We start from the raw sequence: 15,000 nt of genomic DNA, 5'->3' as shown, positions 1-15,000 counted from the left end.
ATCGTCGGCACCGACACTTTCGGTAACGAAGACAATCTAAGCAAGCTTCGAGCTGCAGAAATGTCAAAAGGGAGTCGTATTTTGAGCAACAGGCACAGATTGGAAACGTGATTCCGATTTTAAATTAATTTATTATAAATCAACACAATTCCGATATACCGATTGATCCGATGGATCTGATCTCTTCCTTTACCTGATTGGTAAACTATTGATCGAATATTGAATCTGATTGCGCTCTACTAAATCAACACCTGCTACTAATCCGTTGGTGGTGGTGGCCCACAAGTTCATAAATCACCACACACGATTCACTCATTCACTGACTCTGACTGTTACTAAATCTCTTCCGGCGATTGGAACAGAACACCATAGGACAGTAGCGCGAAAAAACGCATCAACTCGACTCCTACCGGTTCAGTAGATAGATTTATGCAAAAAAGTATTCGTTTTTTATGTGCTCACCTTGCCAGCTCATAAATAGAAAAGGGGGAGAGTGCATGGTAATGGATCAACGGATCCAGCACTCTAAAATGACGCAACGCTCCACCTTGCGGCAGAGGAGCACAAAGCGTGCAAGCGGCAGCAGCTTATTTCATTGAATATGTAAATATATCCCTCCCCCGGACTCCCCGTTGGTCCCACAGTCATTTAAACCAAGGGCCCTCCACTTTTTAGTGCACTTTTCCCGTGGAGAAATTCCCCGTGGAAACATTTCGAATGTGCATAATCGCAATTTATGCACACGATGGTGCACCGCACCTTGCATAATCTCTCCATCATCCTGCGCGCCCTGTTGCTAGACTATTCAACCACGACCAAATCCACTCGGCATCGCACCGATCCACTACTAGATCGATGTGTATGTTACATTTTTAACCAACCCACGCGAACCACCCCCTCTCCAGCCCCCCCTAAAATGACCATCACTGGTCGTCGCATCATAAAGCAGGCAGCAGCCAGGTTGCAGCATCAACATTCCGGCACTGCTCGTCATCATCATCATCATTAACGATGCAAATGTGTTGAATTTTAAATTGTCAAACTTTTGATTGAGTTTTCGTGAATGGCGTGCGCGGAACTTTAAGCCGCCACTAATGTAGTGTGATGATGAAGTCATCGCTGCTGCTGCTGCTGTCTTGAGTGGACAGAGCTAGTGAAAAAAAACCCAGCGATCCATCACTCGATGCACCGTTAGTGGTGTTAATTATGCATTGAATGCATTCATGTGTATAGCTATAAATCGTTCCGCATTCCTTCGAATGGGGACAGCTGTTTGCGTATGTTCGGGCTCTGAAATGTAAAGAAAGATTTCCTGAATTAGTTATTACTCTCCTTGATGTGCATGTCACATGGGATGCTCTTTCATCTTTTGATGTCTTCTGTGTGTCTTTGCGGCTTCATTAAACATTTGTTGAACCAAGATAAGAGGATCTTTTGTTCAACACAAAATCAATCTTTCGCATGAACGGATATCTACTTCACAGTAAATTCTATTGCACAAAGACAAAGCAAAGTAACGATAGGCTCGAGCTCATAGCGAGTGGTTCTAAACCCCGTACTCGAACCGAACATTCGAAGTGTTCTACAGGATGCCCTCCAACCAGCATCCATTGAATAGACACGAGTAAGCGCTCTCCGTAAAATTCGGATGCCATCGTAAAGTAAATTTGCATGTTTGCATCACCAGTATCGGTAGCAGAACCATGGCGTGGACCATGGAAGCATAATCTTCCCAACGCTAGCAGATCGTGATAAATGATCTGATTGGATTGTATTTTCTCGCCCCTAAAGGGGGTGAGCACATGCACCTTTACCAAACAGCATCATCAGCAATGGCAGTCAGTCCGGCTGACCATCCAAGCTCCTGGTCACTAACGAGAAAATCGTGTGAACGTCCAGCGACCGGTGTGGTAGTTGCAAAAACCGTGCAAACGAGAGAATAAGAAACCTATGTTTCCGGTGAGAATGCAAAACGGTAGCATCGTTGCATCGTCGGTGCTGTCGGGTCGGTATGATAATGCGACGTGGCAAGAGTGCAAAGACTCATCTTGCGCGGTCGCTTTCGACCACAGGAGTAGGTTAATCCTTTCATTCCGGCGATTCTATTCATCGGGCTTGTAATGGACGATGATTGTTTACGGTGTATCCGCCCCAGGGCTACACGGAAAGGCATCTGACGGCCAGGTTTGATAGCGGAATGGATGTTTCGGATACCGAAGCATGGTATTACAAGGATCAGCAAACACACGAAAAGTTGCACTGCAAATGGAAATATTTTAGAAATGATGAAATTGCTGATTTGACAAACCATTGAAAGTTACTCTTAAATTTAATGTCCTGCACCGCTTTCTTAACACATGCGATGAATCAAGGCAGATCTGTGTAGCGAGGATAACAGAAAAGGTAGCATCAGAATGCCTCATCCCAGCGATGTTTTTTTGTTACAAAGGTCTCCAGCAGCCCGGATAGCTCAGCTGGCAGAGCGTTGGACTTTTAATCCAACGGTCTAGGGTTCAATTCCCTATTCGGGCGGGGAGAGTTGTGAGGATCGTTTTTATAAAATCCTGTAGTAGCTTATTATTATTATAATAACCAAAAATATGCCTTATTTATGAAGCAAAGTAAAAACGACGAATGAAAAGGTAAAATATAACTACTTCAGTCAGGTTTTTTTTGAGGGAACTAGCGAAAATTTCATCGGACTATTTTTGAGAGTTTTTAGAATAGTTTACCTCTAACATGCAGCATTTGCAAGGATTATGTTTAAAGGCGTAAGAAGTTGTAGAGTAATTCATTTTTCGTGCATTTTCTTTCGTCAGGCTTTCCGAGTTTCTTTCATTATTCTTCACATCTGGAATGGTGTTTCGGATGAACTTTGGGTTTGGGGTGTGGGAAGCAAAAATCTTCCTCATTTAAAAGACTTTTTCTGGATTGCTTTTGAAAAAATCCTTTTTATTTTATTTTGTTTTGATTTAAAATTGTTGATTTTTTATTCAATTCACTGCACCATTGATCCGACTAGAAACGCTCTTCCTTCTCTCGGATCATCATTCGTGAGAAGCTCAATCCTTTCTTGTTATTATTGAAAAAATACCAATGCATTGACTTTCGATTGACGGCATTCATGTATCGCCCGTTCAGATTCGCGAGGGTACAACGCCAGTGCCACCATGCACCTTCGCGGTCCTGTGCACAATGTCTACTGTCCTCATCATTGTCACGATCTTTGGTTGAGAACTTCCTACCCTTATAATTGGACATTTCATCACCTGCAGTTCCATTATACGCTCCGATATCCTTCAAGTTGTATTGCTTACTCTCACTGCCTATTTCGAATGCATTAAACAGCGCATATTTATAAGTTCCATTAAAGTCTTTCAATTCAACGACGAATTCATGCTTACGGCCACTTGTTATCTGGTGGACCTTCTCAAGACCCAACCAAAACTCTTTGTTTAAATCACCAAAACCGTCGCGGAACTCATTCCAGCCTCGATAAAAATCCAGTGATCCGTCGTAACGGTACTGAAATACGATCCATCCTCCTCCAAACGTTTTCTGTTCGCAATACACTTCAAACGGTTCACTATCACGATTCACGCGGATCAGATATGTTCCAGAGATGTTCGATGGAACATCTTTGCACGAGGAAAAGGGGGGTTGTTTAGGCTTCGGTGTTGTTGTAATAGTTGTAATAGTAGCTGCTGTTGGTGTTGTTGTTTTCGGTGTTATCGGTGGCTGTGGAACACTAACTTCCGTTGGTGTGAAGACACTATTGTAATCCACTTTTGCTGATACAGGACACTGCTTTTGCAGTATTTCAGTGATTTGGTGCACCTGCGGCAAGGCATTCATTATCTGCTGGGTGATGTTATGCACATTGTCGACGTCTATATTGAGTTTGTGAAGCGCTGTGTTCACCTCCTGATCTCGATTGTGATCCTCGCTTAAATTAAGCGCGACTTGATTTACCAATTTATTAAGCACAGTAAGTATTTCTTTTTGGCTTTGTTCTTGGCTGGATCGATGTTGGTTCAAGGCTGCAACTATCTGCCCTTGCGTGGATTGATGTTTCTGCAGGGTTGTCACTATCTGCCTTTGGCTTGATCGATGATCCTGGATCTTGTCCTCAATCTTCTGCAACTGCAACTGCATACTCTCCATCTTTTGTAATCTATATTCGATTGCCTCTAGCTTGGCCAGGATTAGCTCAAGTCCAAACCCCGACGTCCCATACGCCAAACTCTGGACGTCATCCTTGCTCTCAGTAAGGCCACGATCACTTGCAGCAACATAGAGAACAGCACCAAAGAGGATTAAACCGATGCTCGAATGCTTCATTTCTAGAACGCACTTTTTAACACACCGAGATGACTGGAGGTTGAAACAGAATGAAGCTTCTGGGATTCTCGAAGTGGTGTTTTATACTCACTCAAGGTTTGAACCGCTACCGTGGTCCCCGTAGGAACGGAGCGATCGAGAGCAAATATTATTGCGTACGTACTTGCGTACTACCCGTTTATTAACCCATGCCGTGCTGTTTTACTACAGGATGTTTTGACCTTTTTGTGAGGCCTTTGCGTGGGTGATAAGCATCTCCGTCCATTGCAACTGCATCTCATAACTATTGATAGACATACATTCTAAGCCCCACGATGCAATCAATTTCATATCACTTTGCTCGGTTTCTATACAGGCGATAAGGATTTTGAACACATTACAAGCATAATAGCAAATTGAACTATTTTATTTTTATTTTTTAATCGGTCCCAATAATTTATTCTTTCATGGCATTGATTTTGAGCATTAGTCATCATATTAATCAACGAAAGGTAATGATGAACATGCGTAAAACTCATGGCTTGAGAACGATTCTATTCACAAATCATCCAACCAGTCTGCAATGATAACCTCTATGACAAGACTATTAACGATTGATAAGGTGCCGGCAATCCATTGCTCACTGTCGATGCGCTGGTGGACGCACTGGATGCTGTAAATGCCTGGGGAAATCCCCTTATCATGCTCGATGCTTGTGGTCGTTACAGGCGATTTAAACATTCAGCAGCCGCGGAATCTCAGTGATCAGCTGAATCTTACACCAGTGAATCATAGGAGATATGATCTTCGCTAGAGCCTTTCGGAGGTCGATCTGAAACAACTACAACTCAAAGAGACCAACGATTGATATTCACTGTTGATGTTTGTTTTTATTTCATTTCTCCAGTATAGTACATTGGATTAGGTTATCTTTGTTAAATGACTTACTGTTCGCTTAATGTAACATTCGCAAATAAATAATGTGTTGTCGTCCTTACTCTAATATTGGTGCACTTCTCAAGAATAGAAATGCTACTGCTGCCTTGTCTGAGTTTGAAAGTTTTTACCATTTTGACGCGTCTCGAGGACGTGATGATTCTGTTTCGACATACGGATCCATTTCTATTTCAACGGACAATGCGTTTGTGATTTATAGTTTCTGCTTTAAGCCTTTTAACACGGATTAGTACCCTTCTTTAGCTGTGCATGTGTGATGCTTCGGCTCTTAATACTCACTGGTTCGGAGAGCGGCAATTATCAGTTGTTTTTAAATAATTTCCTGGTTTCAATATCTTGATTGAAAGTTCAAAAGAGGAAATGTGGAAACATTTGTTAAACCAAATGTCACCTTGACGATCTAATATCGAATGGGAATTCAAAACATTCGCCGCAAAAAAAGCTAAAATGACGAAACTACTGCCTCCTAACTAATGCATTTGGTCGCGTATCGCTTGCATGAAGTACACATTTTAATCGCACTTTTTTATCGAATTACTATTGTAAACTTTAATTTTGTTTTTAAGCAAAATCACCCTTTTTACTTGGCAAGGCATAAGGCAACGTTGTATCTGTAATGAAGGCTTCCGAAAGATTACTGATCCCTCTCTCTCTCTCTCTCTAGCTGTCTCCAAGGAACGATCTGTTTGTGAAAGTAGCTGCAATAGGAGTGATTTAGTAGTAGTAAGATGTTTAGTTGAAGCAATTTCCTGCAATTGTGCGAGTAATTGTGGTGCAGCGTTCATCGTGCTTCAATGTGACGGTATCTTTGGTTTGCTATTATCGCTTTGCTGATTGTGCAAAGCATCGAACGAAACATTAGAAGCCTCTTGGTGTACTTGCGAGTGTAAGAGTTTTGCCATTATTTAGCTTAGTTTTACGACGTTAATCAGTTTAGCTAGGTACGGTCACATTGAAAAGCACAAATCGCCTGCCCTCTTGAAATCGCTTTGAAGGATGCGGAACAATGGATGGCGCAAAATAAAATAGAAAAACTGTAACAGGTGGGTGTTAATGCGGGGAGAAAAGAACTTATACGAAGACCTAAACTAAAGCTTAATCCTATCTATCGATACACACTCCTCTAGCGTAGCTTTTGGGAGGCAAACAAAAACAAAAATCACAGACCAAAATTCGCTAACAGGTAAAATCATACAAATTATGCGCCTTATCGTCAATTCGCTCCTACACCATTAGCCCTCACGCTAATGCTATCGTAACAGAACAGCGTAAGCATATCAACAAAATCAAATCAATCAAAACAGACGGGACGTAGGAGTACTACGCAGGCGAAAGCGGAATCACGCATTGTTCATGTGAAAGATGAAAGAAGTTTTGGAAAACTGGAAAGAGGAAAGGTGTATCACACGTTTTGAATTAAAATCAACACACACGCACGCACACACTCGCACACAAACACACCAGCAAATCCTTATCTAGAACGTTCGCATCGAAGCAAAAGACTCTTATCAACTAACAGCGCGCTGCCGGCCAAACCCCCTCTTCATTGCCCTAATAATTTGTTTTCCTTATGCTACTTTGCACAGAAAAAAACACCAAAAAAAAGGTGGTTAAGACAACTTTTAAGATCACAATCTATCTTCTATGGCGCAGTCGATCGGTGGCAGATGATGAAAGTTGAAATGCCGCACCACGTGTACCTCCTTTTCTCGCAAGGTTCTTCGCATTCGTTCTTTTGCGTCAACAGCAGAACAATTTAAGCAATTTAAGTATCTAAAACTCTACACAACTAACCAGTGCTGGAATGATAACAAATGCAAACTTCTCTCAACTAACACACCTCGGACAACGGTTGGAAAGGCCAAAATGGAACTGTGTACGTAAAGCGCTTTACATAAAATGCACGAATGCCAAGGAGTCGTTTCCTGGAAAGTGCAGTGCAGTGCAGCATTTCACCGTTCATCAACTGTCATCTCTGTTCTGTCTTTTGTGGCACTTTTCGTTACTGCTTCCCAAGTGAAGCGCGTCCCCCCTATTATCCTGTGGCCCCATTCATTGAGCCTCCAAAGCGATAATGGTTCGTTCCCCCCTGAAGGAACTGTTTCTGCTTTACCGATTCCTTGGAAGGCTCGAGCATTAGTGAGCATTTCCTGCGCGCGTTTAGTACGATACAAATTGAAGGAACTTTCAAATCAACTGTCAACAGTTACTTATTTCTAGGCTTGTAGGATTGCCCATCTCAGACTCCTTGCCAGGTCCTGGCCTGTAGTGTACGAATCATCCATACCATCAAACTTATGTGGAATGATGCAATGGTGGAGAAGGCACATTTGCCCACCCGGATTAATTAATATTGAGCAGTAAAAGTGTGAAAGAGATGAACAGATAGTAAAAAAGAGAGAGAGTAAAGGGAAGAGAGCGTGATTATATGCTAGGTGACGATCAAGGATGATCACGACAGACCAGCTGCCGGTGGAAGTCCCGAACATCCGCTACATGACACCAGCTTGTCTACCGATGTACCGGATCCGCCGCCATTGACATCGAATGCCTTCCTGCTCGACTACTTGCACCGCCGGCGCTACTCGTACTACTGCCCGTACCAAACCCACTACTTGGTGCCGATCCCATCGGACCAACGTAATCGTCGATCGAATGCTCGACCGACTTTGGCCGATACTTGGCGGGCTTTTCAACCAGTCGCGGATTCTCGAGTAGCAGCTGGTACAGCTGGTTCACTTGAATCTGGTGCTGCTGTGGTGGAATTGGCATCGGATCGGCCGATGATTCGAGGGATGAAGGTTTCAACGGACCTGTCGCCGCCATTGCCGATGATGGTGGTAGATGGAACCCCGGGAAGGTTTGTGAGTTTGGTAAACGGCTCGAGACGAGTGCCGCCGGTGGTGGCAGGCCACGATCGGATTGCTGCCGTTGGGTCGATGGTTGACACCTTCCAGTAAACAGAACTGCATTCGTTGCATTGACTGGTGGTATCGGTGGGGGTGGTTCTATGCGAGGATCCGTATCCGGATCCGGCACATCATCATCGTCCGATGTAAGATGATGCTGTGGATGCGGATGAAGCTGTAGCTCAACCGGTTGTCCGTGTCGGTTAAGCGATTGAAGTAAACACTTCAAATCCTCGTGACTACCCCGTTGGGCGGCATTCGTTGAACCCGAGGCCGAGGCACAATCGCCTCCGGTGCCCGAATCCTTCGACGATAGGTCATCATCGAGATCGTCCGAATCGATCGCTTCAGTTGCACGAGTTTTTCCTCCGTTCGCCACGGGCGCCGGATAGAAGCAGGGAGCACGGCCAAGCCGGTCCTCTACACCTTCTTCTTCCTCGTCAATGTTCGTTGTTGTCACTACATCACCGTTTTTGGCTTTCGGGATGAGATACTCAAAGTATCCGGCCGGAGTGGTCGATGTACCGACCCCGGTGCGCACGATCAAGTTTGGTTGATTGACTTCCATGCCCGTGCTCAAATCGAACTCTGTTTCACCAGAGTTGTCGCTACCACGGTTTCGCTTCTCTAGCAGGTACATTCCGCAGAGACAGATCACGAGCACTACCAAGGCGCAACCCAGTAGAACCGCTACGATGAATATCGTCGAGTCTTTCGTCCAATCGATGACGGAACTTTCGTTATCCTCCTGGCTCCCGGCACCGGTAGCTCCTGCACCAGCGTATCCACCATCACCCGGTACGGAACCGTGCATATCTTCCGGTCCTTCGACCACCACTAATCGCGTTGAACCTTTTTCGCTCCCAAATTCACTCTCGAACCGACACTCGTACAGACCGGCATCCGTTAGCTCCGTATCGACAATGAGCAGCAGCTGTCCTTCGTCCGTCAGGAAGTGGCGGCCACCACTAAGCCCCACCGGTTCACCATCCTTTAGCCAGAAGATATTCGGTGGTTTCGCCGATCCACCACCAGTCGTACGGCATCGCAGCACACTCGGTTGACCGATCGGAATGAGCAAACTATCCTGCATGCCCGGTAGTGCCGGTGTCGGTTCAAACACTACCAACGACGCGTTGGCACGGATTACACCGGCAGCATTCTCCGCCGTACAACTGTAGACGCCCGTGTCCACTGGCTGCGCGTTCAGTATGAGGAAAGCATTTTCATTCGGAATTACCCGCATTCGGCGTTCTTTGGCTGCCGGGAAATCGTTGCCACCATCTTTTTCCCACGAAATCTGTGGCTTTGGTTCTCCAGCGGCAGCACAATCGAGTCGTGCCACCTTACCCGATTCGAGCGTGAGGTCAGCCGGCGTTTTACGGAACTTAGGATAGGTACCGACGGTTACCTTCGCTTTCGGTGAGTACACAACACCGTACGTGTTCGTGACGATACACTGATACTTTCCCGCACTGGTCGGTTGGATGTTCGGTAGCGTTAACTCCGAGGTACCGATCGTACCGTTTACATTGTTCTGTTGCTGCACACGATATTGGCTCTCCGGGAGTTCCAGATTGTCTTGTTTCCACTTGAACGTCATACGATCGGCAGCGGTCGAGGTAGCGGTACAGACCAACGTCACATCCGTGCCACGGATACCAAGCTGCGAGCCAGGTTCCACGATCAAATGTGGTTTCGGTGAATCATCTAGAAGCAAGAAAGCAAAATTGAGATTAACCGTTTCGTGGGCCATTAATCCGGGGGCCTTTTACACTTACAGCAGGAAAAATTGGAAGGATGCAGTTCCCGAATCAAGCGTTTGTGCAACCACAACGGATAGCTACACTCGGCATCGATCTGAAACACGTCCTTCCGCTCCCGGATCCAATGGTAGAACCACACCAGATTGCAATCACACAGCAGATTGGTAGAGTTCATGATCAAGTTCTGTGAAAACAGGGCAGGAAAGATTGAGTTAGCTCAACAGTCGCAGATCGCAGCTCAAACGCATCAAACTAATCTTACCCCCAATCGAACGGTATCCTTGAAGGCGTTGTTCTGTATCGATGAAATGTTGTTCTGGCTCAACTCCAACAGCGTTAGCGATTTCAGTCCAAGAAAAGCATTCCGGCTGACGGATTTAATCTCGTTCGCACTCAAATACAGCCGTTCCAGCTTCGACAGCCCCAGGAAGGGACCCCGCATATCCTCGATCGTCCACGAGATGCGGTTCTCGTTCAGGTTCAACGATTCCAGCGATCGCGTTTCATTGAACGTGCCTTCGCCGATCGCCGCAATGCTGTTCCCTTGCAGCTGCAGTGTTTTCAGTGACGACAGCTCCTCGAACGTGTACCGATCGAGCGTTTTCAGCTGATTGTACGACAAATCCAGACTGATCAGCTTCGGTGTGAACTCCCAGCCCGAATGCTCAATCTCGGCAATCTCGTTCCGTGCCAGTGCCAGCGTACTAAGGCTGGTCAGATTAAACAGACCACCTTTCCGTATCGTACGGATGCTGTTATTGTTCAGCTCGAGTATACCGATCGCGGTCAATCCGTGGAACACCCCATCCATCAGGGCGGGAATGCGATTGTTGTTCAGCTTAAGACTCTTCAGTTGGTTTAGGTTTTGGAACGTGAGGCTTTGCACTTCCTCTAACGCATTGCTGCTGATTTCTCTGCAAAGAAAACGGACGCGAAAATAAATTATTGTACTTTTTGTTAACAAAACGTTAAGCCTTAGCTGATTGGCCGCTGGTCAGCTACTTACAGTCGCTTCAGCACTGGTAACCGATCGAAGGTACCCTTCGTCAGGAGCGTTAGTTTGTTAAAGTTCAAATTCAAGTACTGTATACTATTCCGTTCCGGAAAGACGCTGTACTGTAGCTCCTGGATCGAGTTCCGTGACAGATCGAGGAACTTGAGCGCTGGCAGGGCAGCGAGTGCCTCCCCGTCGATCGCTTCGATTTCGTTGTTAGTTGCGTACAGTTTAATTAAATTCCTTAGCCCTCGGAGCACCGGCAAGCGGCTCATTCGATTGTGATTCAAATTGCTAGAAGGAAGAGTGGAGGAGAGACAGAGAGAGAGAGAGAGAGGCAAATGCCACGTTAGAACACCACACATCATCATTGCGAGACAGGCAATTTGTACGCAAGATTGATTCCGCTCCATACTTACAGCACTTGCAGTTTGCTGAGGTCGCTTAATTGCGCGGCAATCACATCGTGGCTCAGACGATTGGACGCCAGCTCCCTAGAAATAAACGATAAAACGCAATAAGAAGGGAGGGGAGTTAGCGCTGTGTGGCACTGCTGTGAGGGGGATGAAGGGGAGGTGACGCTAAAACCGAAGGTCATAACCAGGTGATTGAACAGATGGGTTAGTACGCAGCAAAAGGGGGCAATACACAATTATGTCGTTCTTCTAATCCTAATTTACTTCGCATTGAATCCACTCTACCCTCCAAAGGGGGTAGGGAAGTGGTTCCCGATCGGTTTGGGGCCAACCATCAAGATCACGCCCAAGCCCTTGAACAAATAATCACCTGGCAGGTACCGACCGAGCATGTCCAAGATAAGATAAACGGACGTCCCCCGTGGTCCCCCTTTAGGGTGTGTCCCTTCCCTGCCACAGGGCATCGTTTATCAAACAAAGCGACTGGCTTCGGGAGAGTGGAAAAAAAAAAGAAAGAAGTACAACATGCCCTCCCACCAACCAACCGAACGTTCTTTGCGCTATTAAAGAGCGCGTTTGAGTCGCGAGGGTTAAAAGTAAACACAGACTGATAAGATGAAGCTGACAATCCCGCCCACGGGACACACCTTGCCAGCCCCCCCGGGGTTAATTGCACGAAACAAAACATTGGCCCACGTGTCGCAGCGTTGTTCCTTGTGCACTAGAAGGAGAAAATGGAAAATTCCATTCCAGAACATGTAGCCGCCTCAGAAAAAGACAGATAGTTGTCGATTGTTCGTTCTTCTCCTTCCAAGTCGCATAATCTAATCATGCGAGAAAAAGAGGGAGGGTAGACCTGATCGGAAACCCTTCGAAAAGTGATTTATTACCATGGGAACGAGTACCGCTTCCGAGTGCACCGTCGTCTCGGACCATCATCGTCGATCAACGCGTCGATAGCGTGATTGGTGATGAGCTTGCAATCGTAGCAACCGAATGCAGCGCACTGCGAGCGATACATTTCTTCCAGTTTTTTTTTCTCCCCATCTGGTCATAAAATGCATCAAAGGAGGCTCCCTCCCTTAGCACCCACTGGGGGTGTTAGCAGTGTAACATGTCCTCCCACCCCGGTTCGATAAATCAATTTACGCCATTAATCATCGCCACTAACAACGCCTTCGTCGATCAGCGATCGCGTAGAAAGATTGCAATGCCCGCAATTAGCGCGTTTGCTTCCTCTACGTGGAGATTCCCCGTAATCATCGTGGCACGCCGATGGGGTAGAGCACGTCCAGCGTTACATCCGCCTCCGCCCCGCCAAGTAGTAATCAGCCCCCTCCTCTCCACTCGATGCATTCACGATTCGTTGCACGGTTGACATTCTGTTCTCTCGGGGTGTTATTTTTTTTCCTATTCTTTTCTACCCCCTTGAGACAATCCCTCTACCCTGCTGTTGCTGCTGCTACTGCTAGAGACAATAAGGTGTCGCCTTCATCGCAACGTTGGCACCACGCAGACTGGCACTGGCTCGTTCAATGGTGACCGCGCGACTTGCGGTTGCGTAAGCCTTGCACAAAGCGCGGCGCAGCAGAACAACAACGGAAAGGGAAGCAAGACAAATCGCACCCCGACCGACCGACAACTGCCAGCTGCACAATGACGTCGTCGTCGTCGTCGTTGTCGTGGTCGCCATCACAGCAACAGCGCAACAAAGTAGGCACATTTGCATTTCCTACTGCAAAACGACGTCGCAGTAGCGCAATGCGAAAATCGCGCACGTACACCCGCTCCTGGGCGATCGAGTACGCATTATCGAATGGCCAAAGACGTCAACAAATACGAAATTTGGCTTTGGTTCTGATCCGAATCGTGAAAGCGGAAGTGCACCGCCACGTACTCGATGCTTCTGGTTCGCCTCACTGCAGGAGAGGGTTGCTTTTGTGCACAGTAAATCAATTCGCCACATGAGATCACAGTCATTTGCATTCCACTACCGGTACCCTTTCGATGAATGAGTCAGCGCGCCAGTGAATCGAACCGAATTTTCCAATCGAACGCACTCAGACAAGACATCATCACTGTTGCTGCAAAACAAACGAACGAGATGACATCAGCCCAATGGGTGGGAGCAGATTGATTGACCAAAAGTGTCAGAGAACTGTGGCACATACCTACATGGTGGACACATCGAGCGTTGGTCACGTAACGAAAACTGGGGAAGTTGCAATCTGACGAGGCCTACTGCTGGGAAACAGGAAACTGCATTCTAGTAGTGACAATGGCTGTGGATACTTGGATGTTTAGAGAAATGCCGTGTTCCCGGTAACCAAGATTACTAATCGCCGCTCACTAGACGATGCCTATCGTTTTTACCTCGTTCTAAACTGATCCACGGCGATCCTGAAGACGCGATCTTATCAACATTCGATCTCTGATTCGATCGCGCACATCTTTGCGTTCCTTCTGCTTTGAATATATGCAAATTTATGCACTCTTGACGACGAGCGGAACGAGAAGCAGAAAGTTTGATGGTTTCATGGCGATGGCGATCGCACATAAAATCGAACAACCGAACGATCGAAATTCGTTTCTTTTTTTTTGCTTGTAGCTTCAACACATCTGCATAACAAAACCCTCTCCCCCAGCAGATCACTCCGTTTTTTTTGTCCCCAGTGGCGACACCGCGACCAAGATTAGTCACCGCGCAGTTTGACCGGAGTTGTGCGGAGGCGTAAATATGCTCCCGATGCTGCTGTTGGTGCTGCTACACCGAGCGCAGCGACGGCGACACACACCGCAGTTGCGACGGTCGATGGTGTGCTCGATAACCTTTGGACCCCCGGCGGCGTGGCTAAACGATCAATTTGCAAAATCGCGGTCCACCCTTGCGTGGGTCGAGGACGGTCGCGAGTTTTTAACCGACATGCAGACACACACACGCGCACACTCACACACGTGTGCGCACGCGCACCCATCCGGCACACGATCCGGCGGCGTTGCAAAACAACATCCACTCGGTACGGGGGAGGTGGATCGCCAGCGAGCAAGCGGGCGACGAGTTTGCTCTTAACTTACGTAACCATTCTATGCTGCAGCTGGGCGGAACGTAGGAGGGGCGGGGGTCCTCCACCGTCACCGCAACTGCAGCAAATCGCTTTAATCATTTACCGATTAGTGAAGATTGATTTGAATTAAGTGGGATCCAAGGCCTTACACTCCATACGAATGCGACCGCAGACATCATCAGCCACGGGGGGATCATCATGAGGTTCCGGTACAGTTGCTGGTGGTGGTGAATGTGATGGTTCCATCCCCCATCACATCAACCTCCCCTCTCTCCGATAGATAGCGGACCAAATGTCGCACAACATTCGACACCGGCGATCGCTGCGCAGTTGGTTTCCTGCAAAATATGCTCCATGACTCGAACATTTCGGGAGCATGAACCACCGCTGGACACGCCACCAAGCCCCCGGGGCCCCAGCACGGTATGTTTTCTTTATCGATCCAAATCTATGATGGATTGGCACGGCAGTGAGGGGAAGGCTGACGCATACTCCTTATCGATGATGACCGCTGCTTGGTTAGTGAAGCGATTTATTATCTAAATCACCTGTGCAAATCGACACTGGACGGTG

General features: G+C 46.9%; 2 protein-coding genes and 1 non-coding gene across 3 annotated transcripts in view; 1 reads left to right on the top strand and 2 right to left on the bottom strand.

Annotated features, from left to right (window-relative positions):
- Positions 1-2,459: 2,459 nt before the first annotated feature.
- On the top strand, positions 2,460-2,532 carry Trnak-uuu (transfer RNA lysine (anticodon UUU)). The gene has a single exon. It is a non-coding gene; the product is annotated as a tRNA-Lys (tRNA).
- A 453-nt stretch (positions 2,533-2,985) lies between these two features.
- Positions 2,986-4,375, bottom strand: LOC126572481 (angiopoietin-2-like). The gene has a single exon (XM_050231832.1). It carries the CDS (start codon positions 4,339-4,341, stop codon positions 3,019-3,021), a length of 1,323 nt encoding a protein of 440 aa, XP_050087789.1. The 5' UTR covers positions 4,342-4,375; the 3' UTR covers positions 2,986-3,018.
- An 815-nt stretch (positions 4,376-5,190) lies between these two features.
- LOC126572474 (leucine-rich repeats and immunoglobulin-like domains protein 3) overlaps positions 5,191-15,000 on the bottom strand; it is a 16,064-nt gene continuing 6,254 nt past the window's right edge. The window contains exons 3-7 of the mRNA XM_050231821.1: positions 11,366-11,440; positions 10,959-11,240; positions 10,215-10,866; positions 9,968-10,136; positions 5,191-9,896 (exon numbers count right to left, since the gene is read on the bottom strand). Of these exons, the coding sequence (XP_050087778.1) occupies positions 7,789-9,896; positions 9,968-10,136; positions 10,215-10,866; positions 10,959-11,240; positions 11,366-11,440 (3,286 nt within the window). The 3' untranslated portion in view covers positions 5,191-7,788. The remainder of the gene's footprint in view (positions 9,897-9,967; positions 10,137-10,214; positions 10,867-10,958; positions 11,241-11,365; positions 11,441-15,000) is intronic.

The sequence above is a fragment of the Anopheles aquasalis genome, chromosome 2, assembly GCF_943734665.1.
Source record: "Anopheles aquasalis chromosome 2, idAnoAquaMG_Q_19, whole genome shotgun sequence".
NCBI classification, from domain to species: Eukaryota; Metazoa; Arthropoda; class Insecta; order Diptera; family Culicidae; genus Anopheles; species Anopheles aquasalis.
The sequence above is the reverse complement of the archived record's forward strand: the minus strand, read 5'-3'. Positions and strand labels throughout refer to the sequence as shown.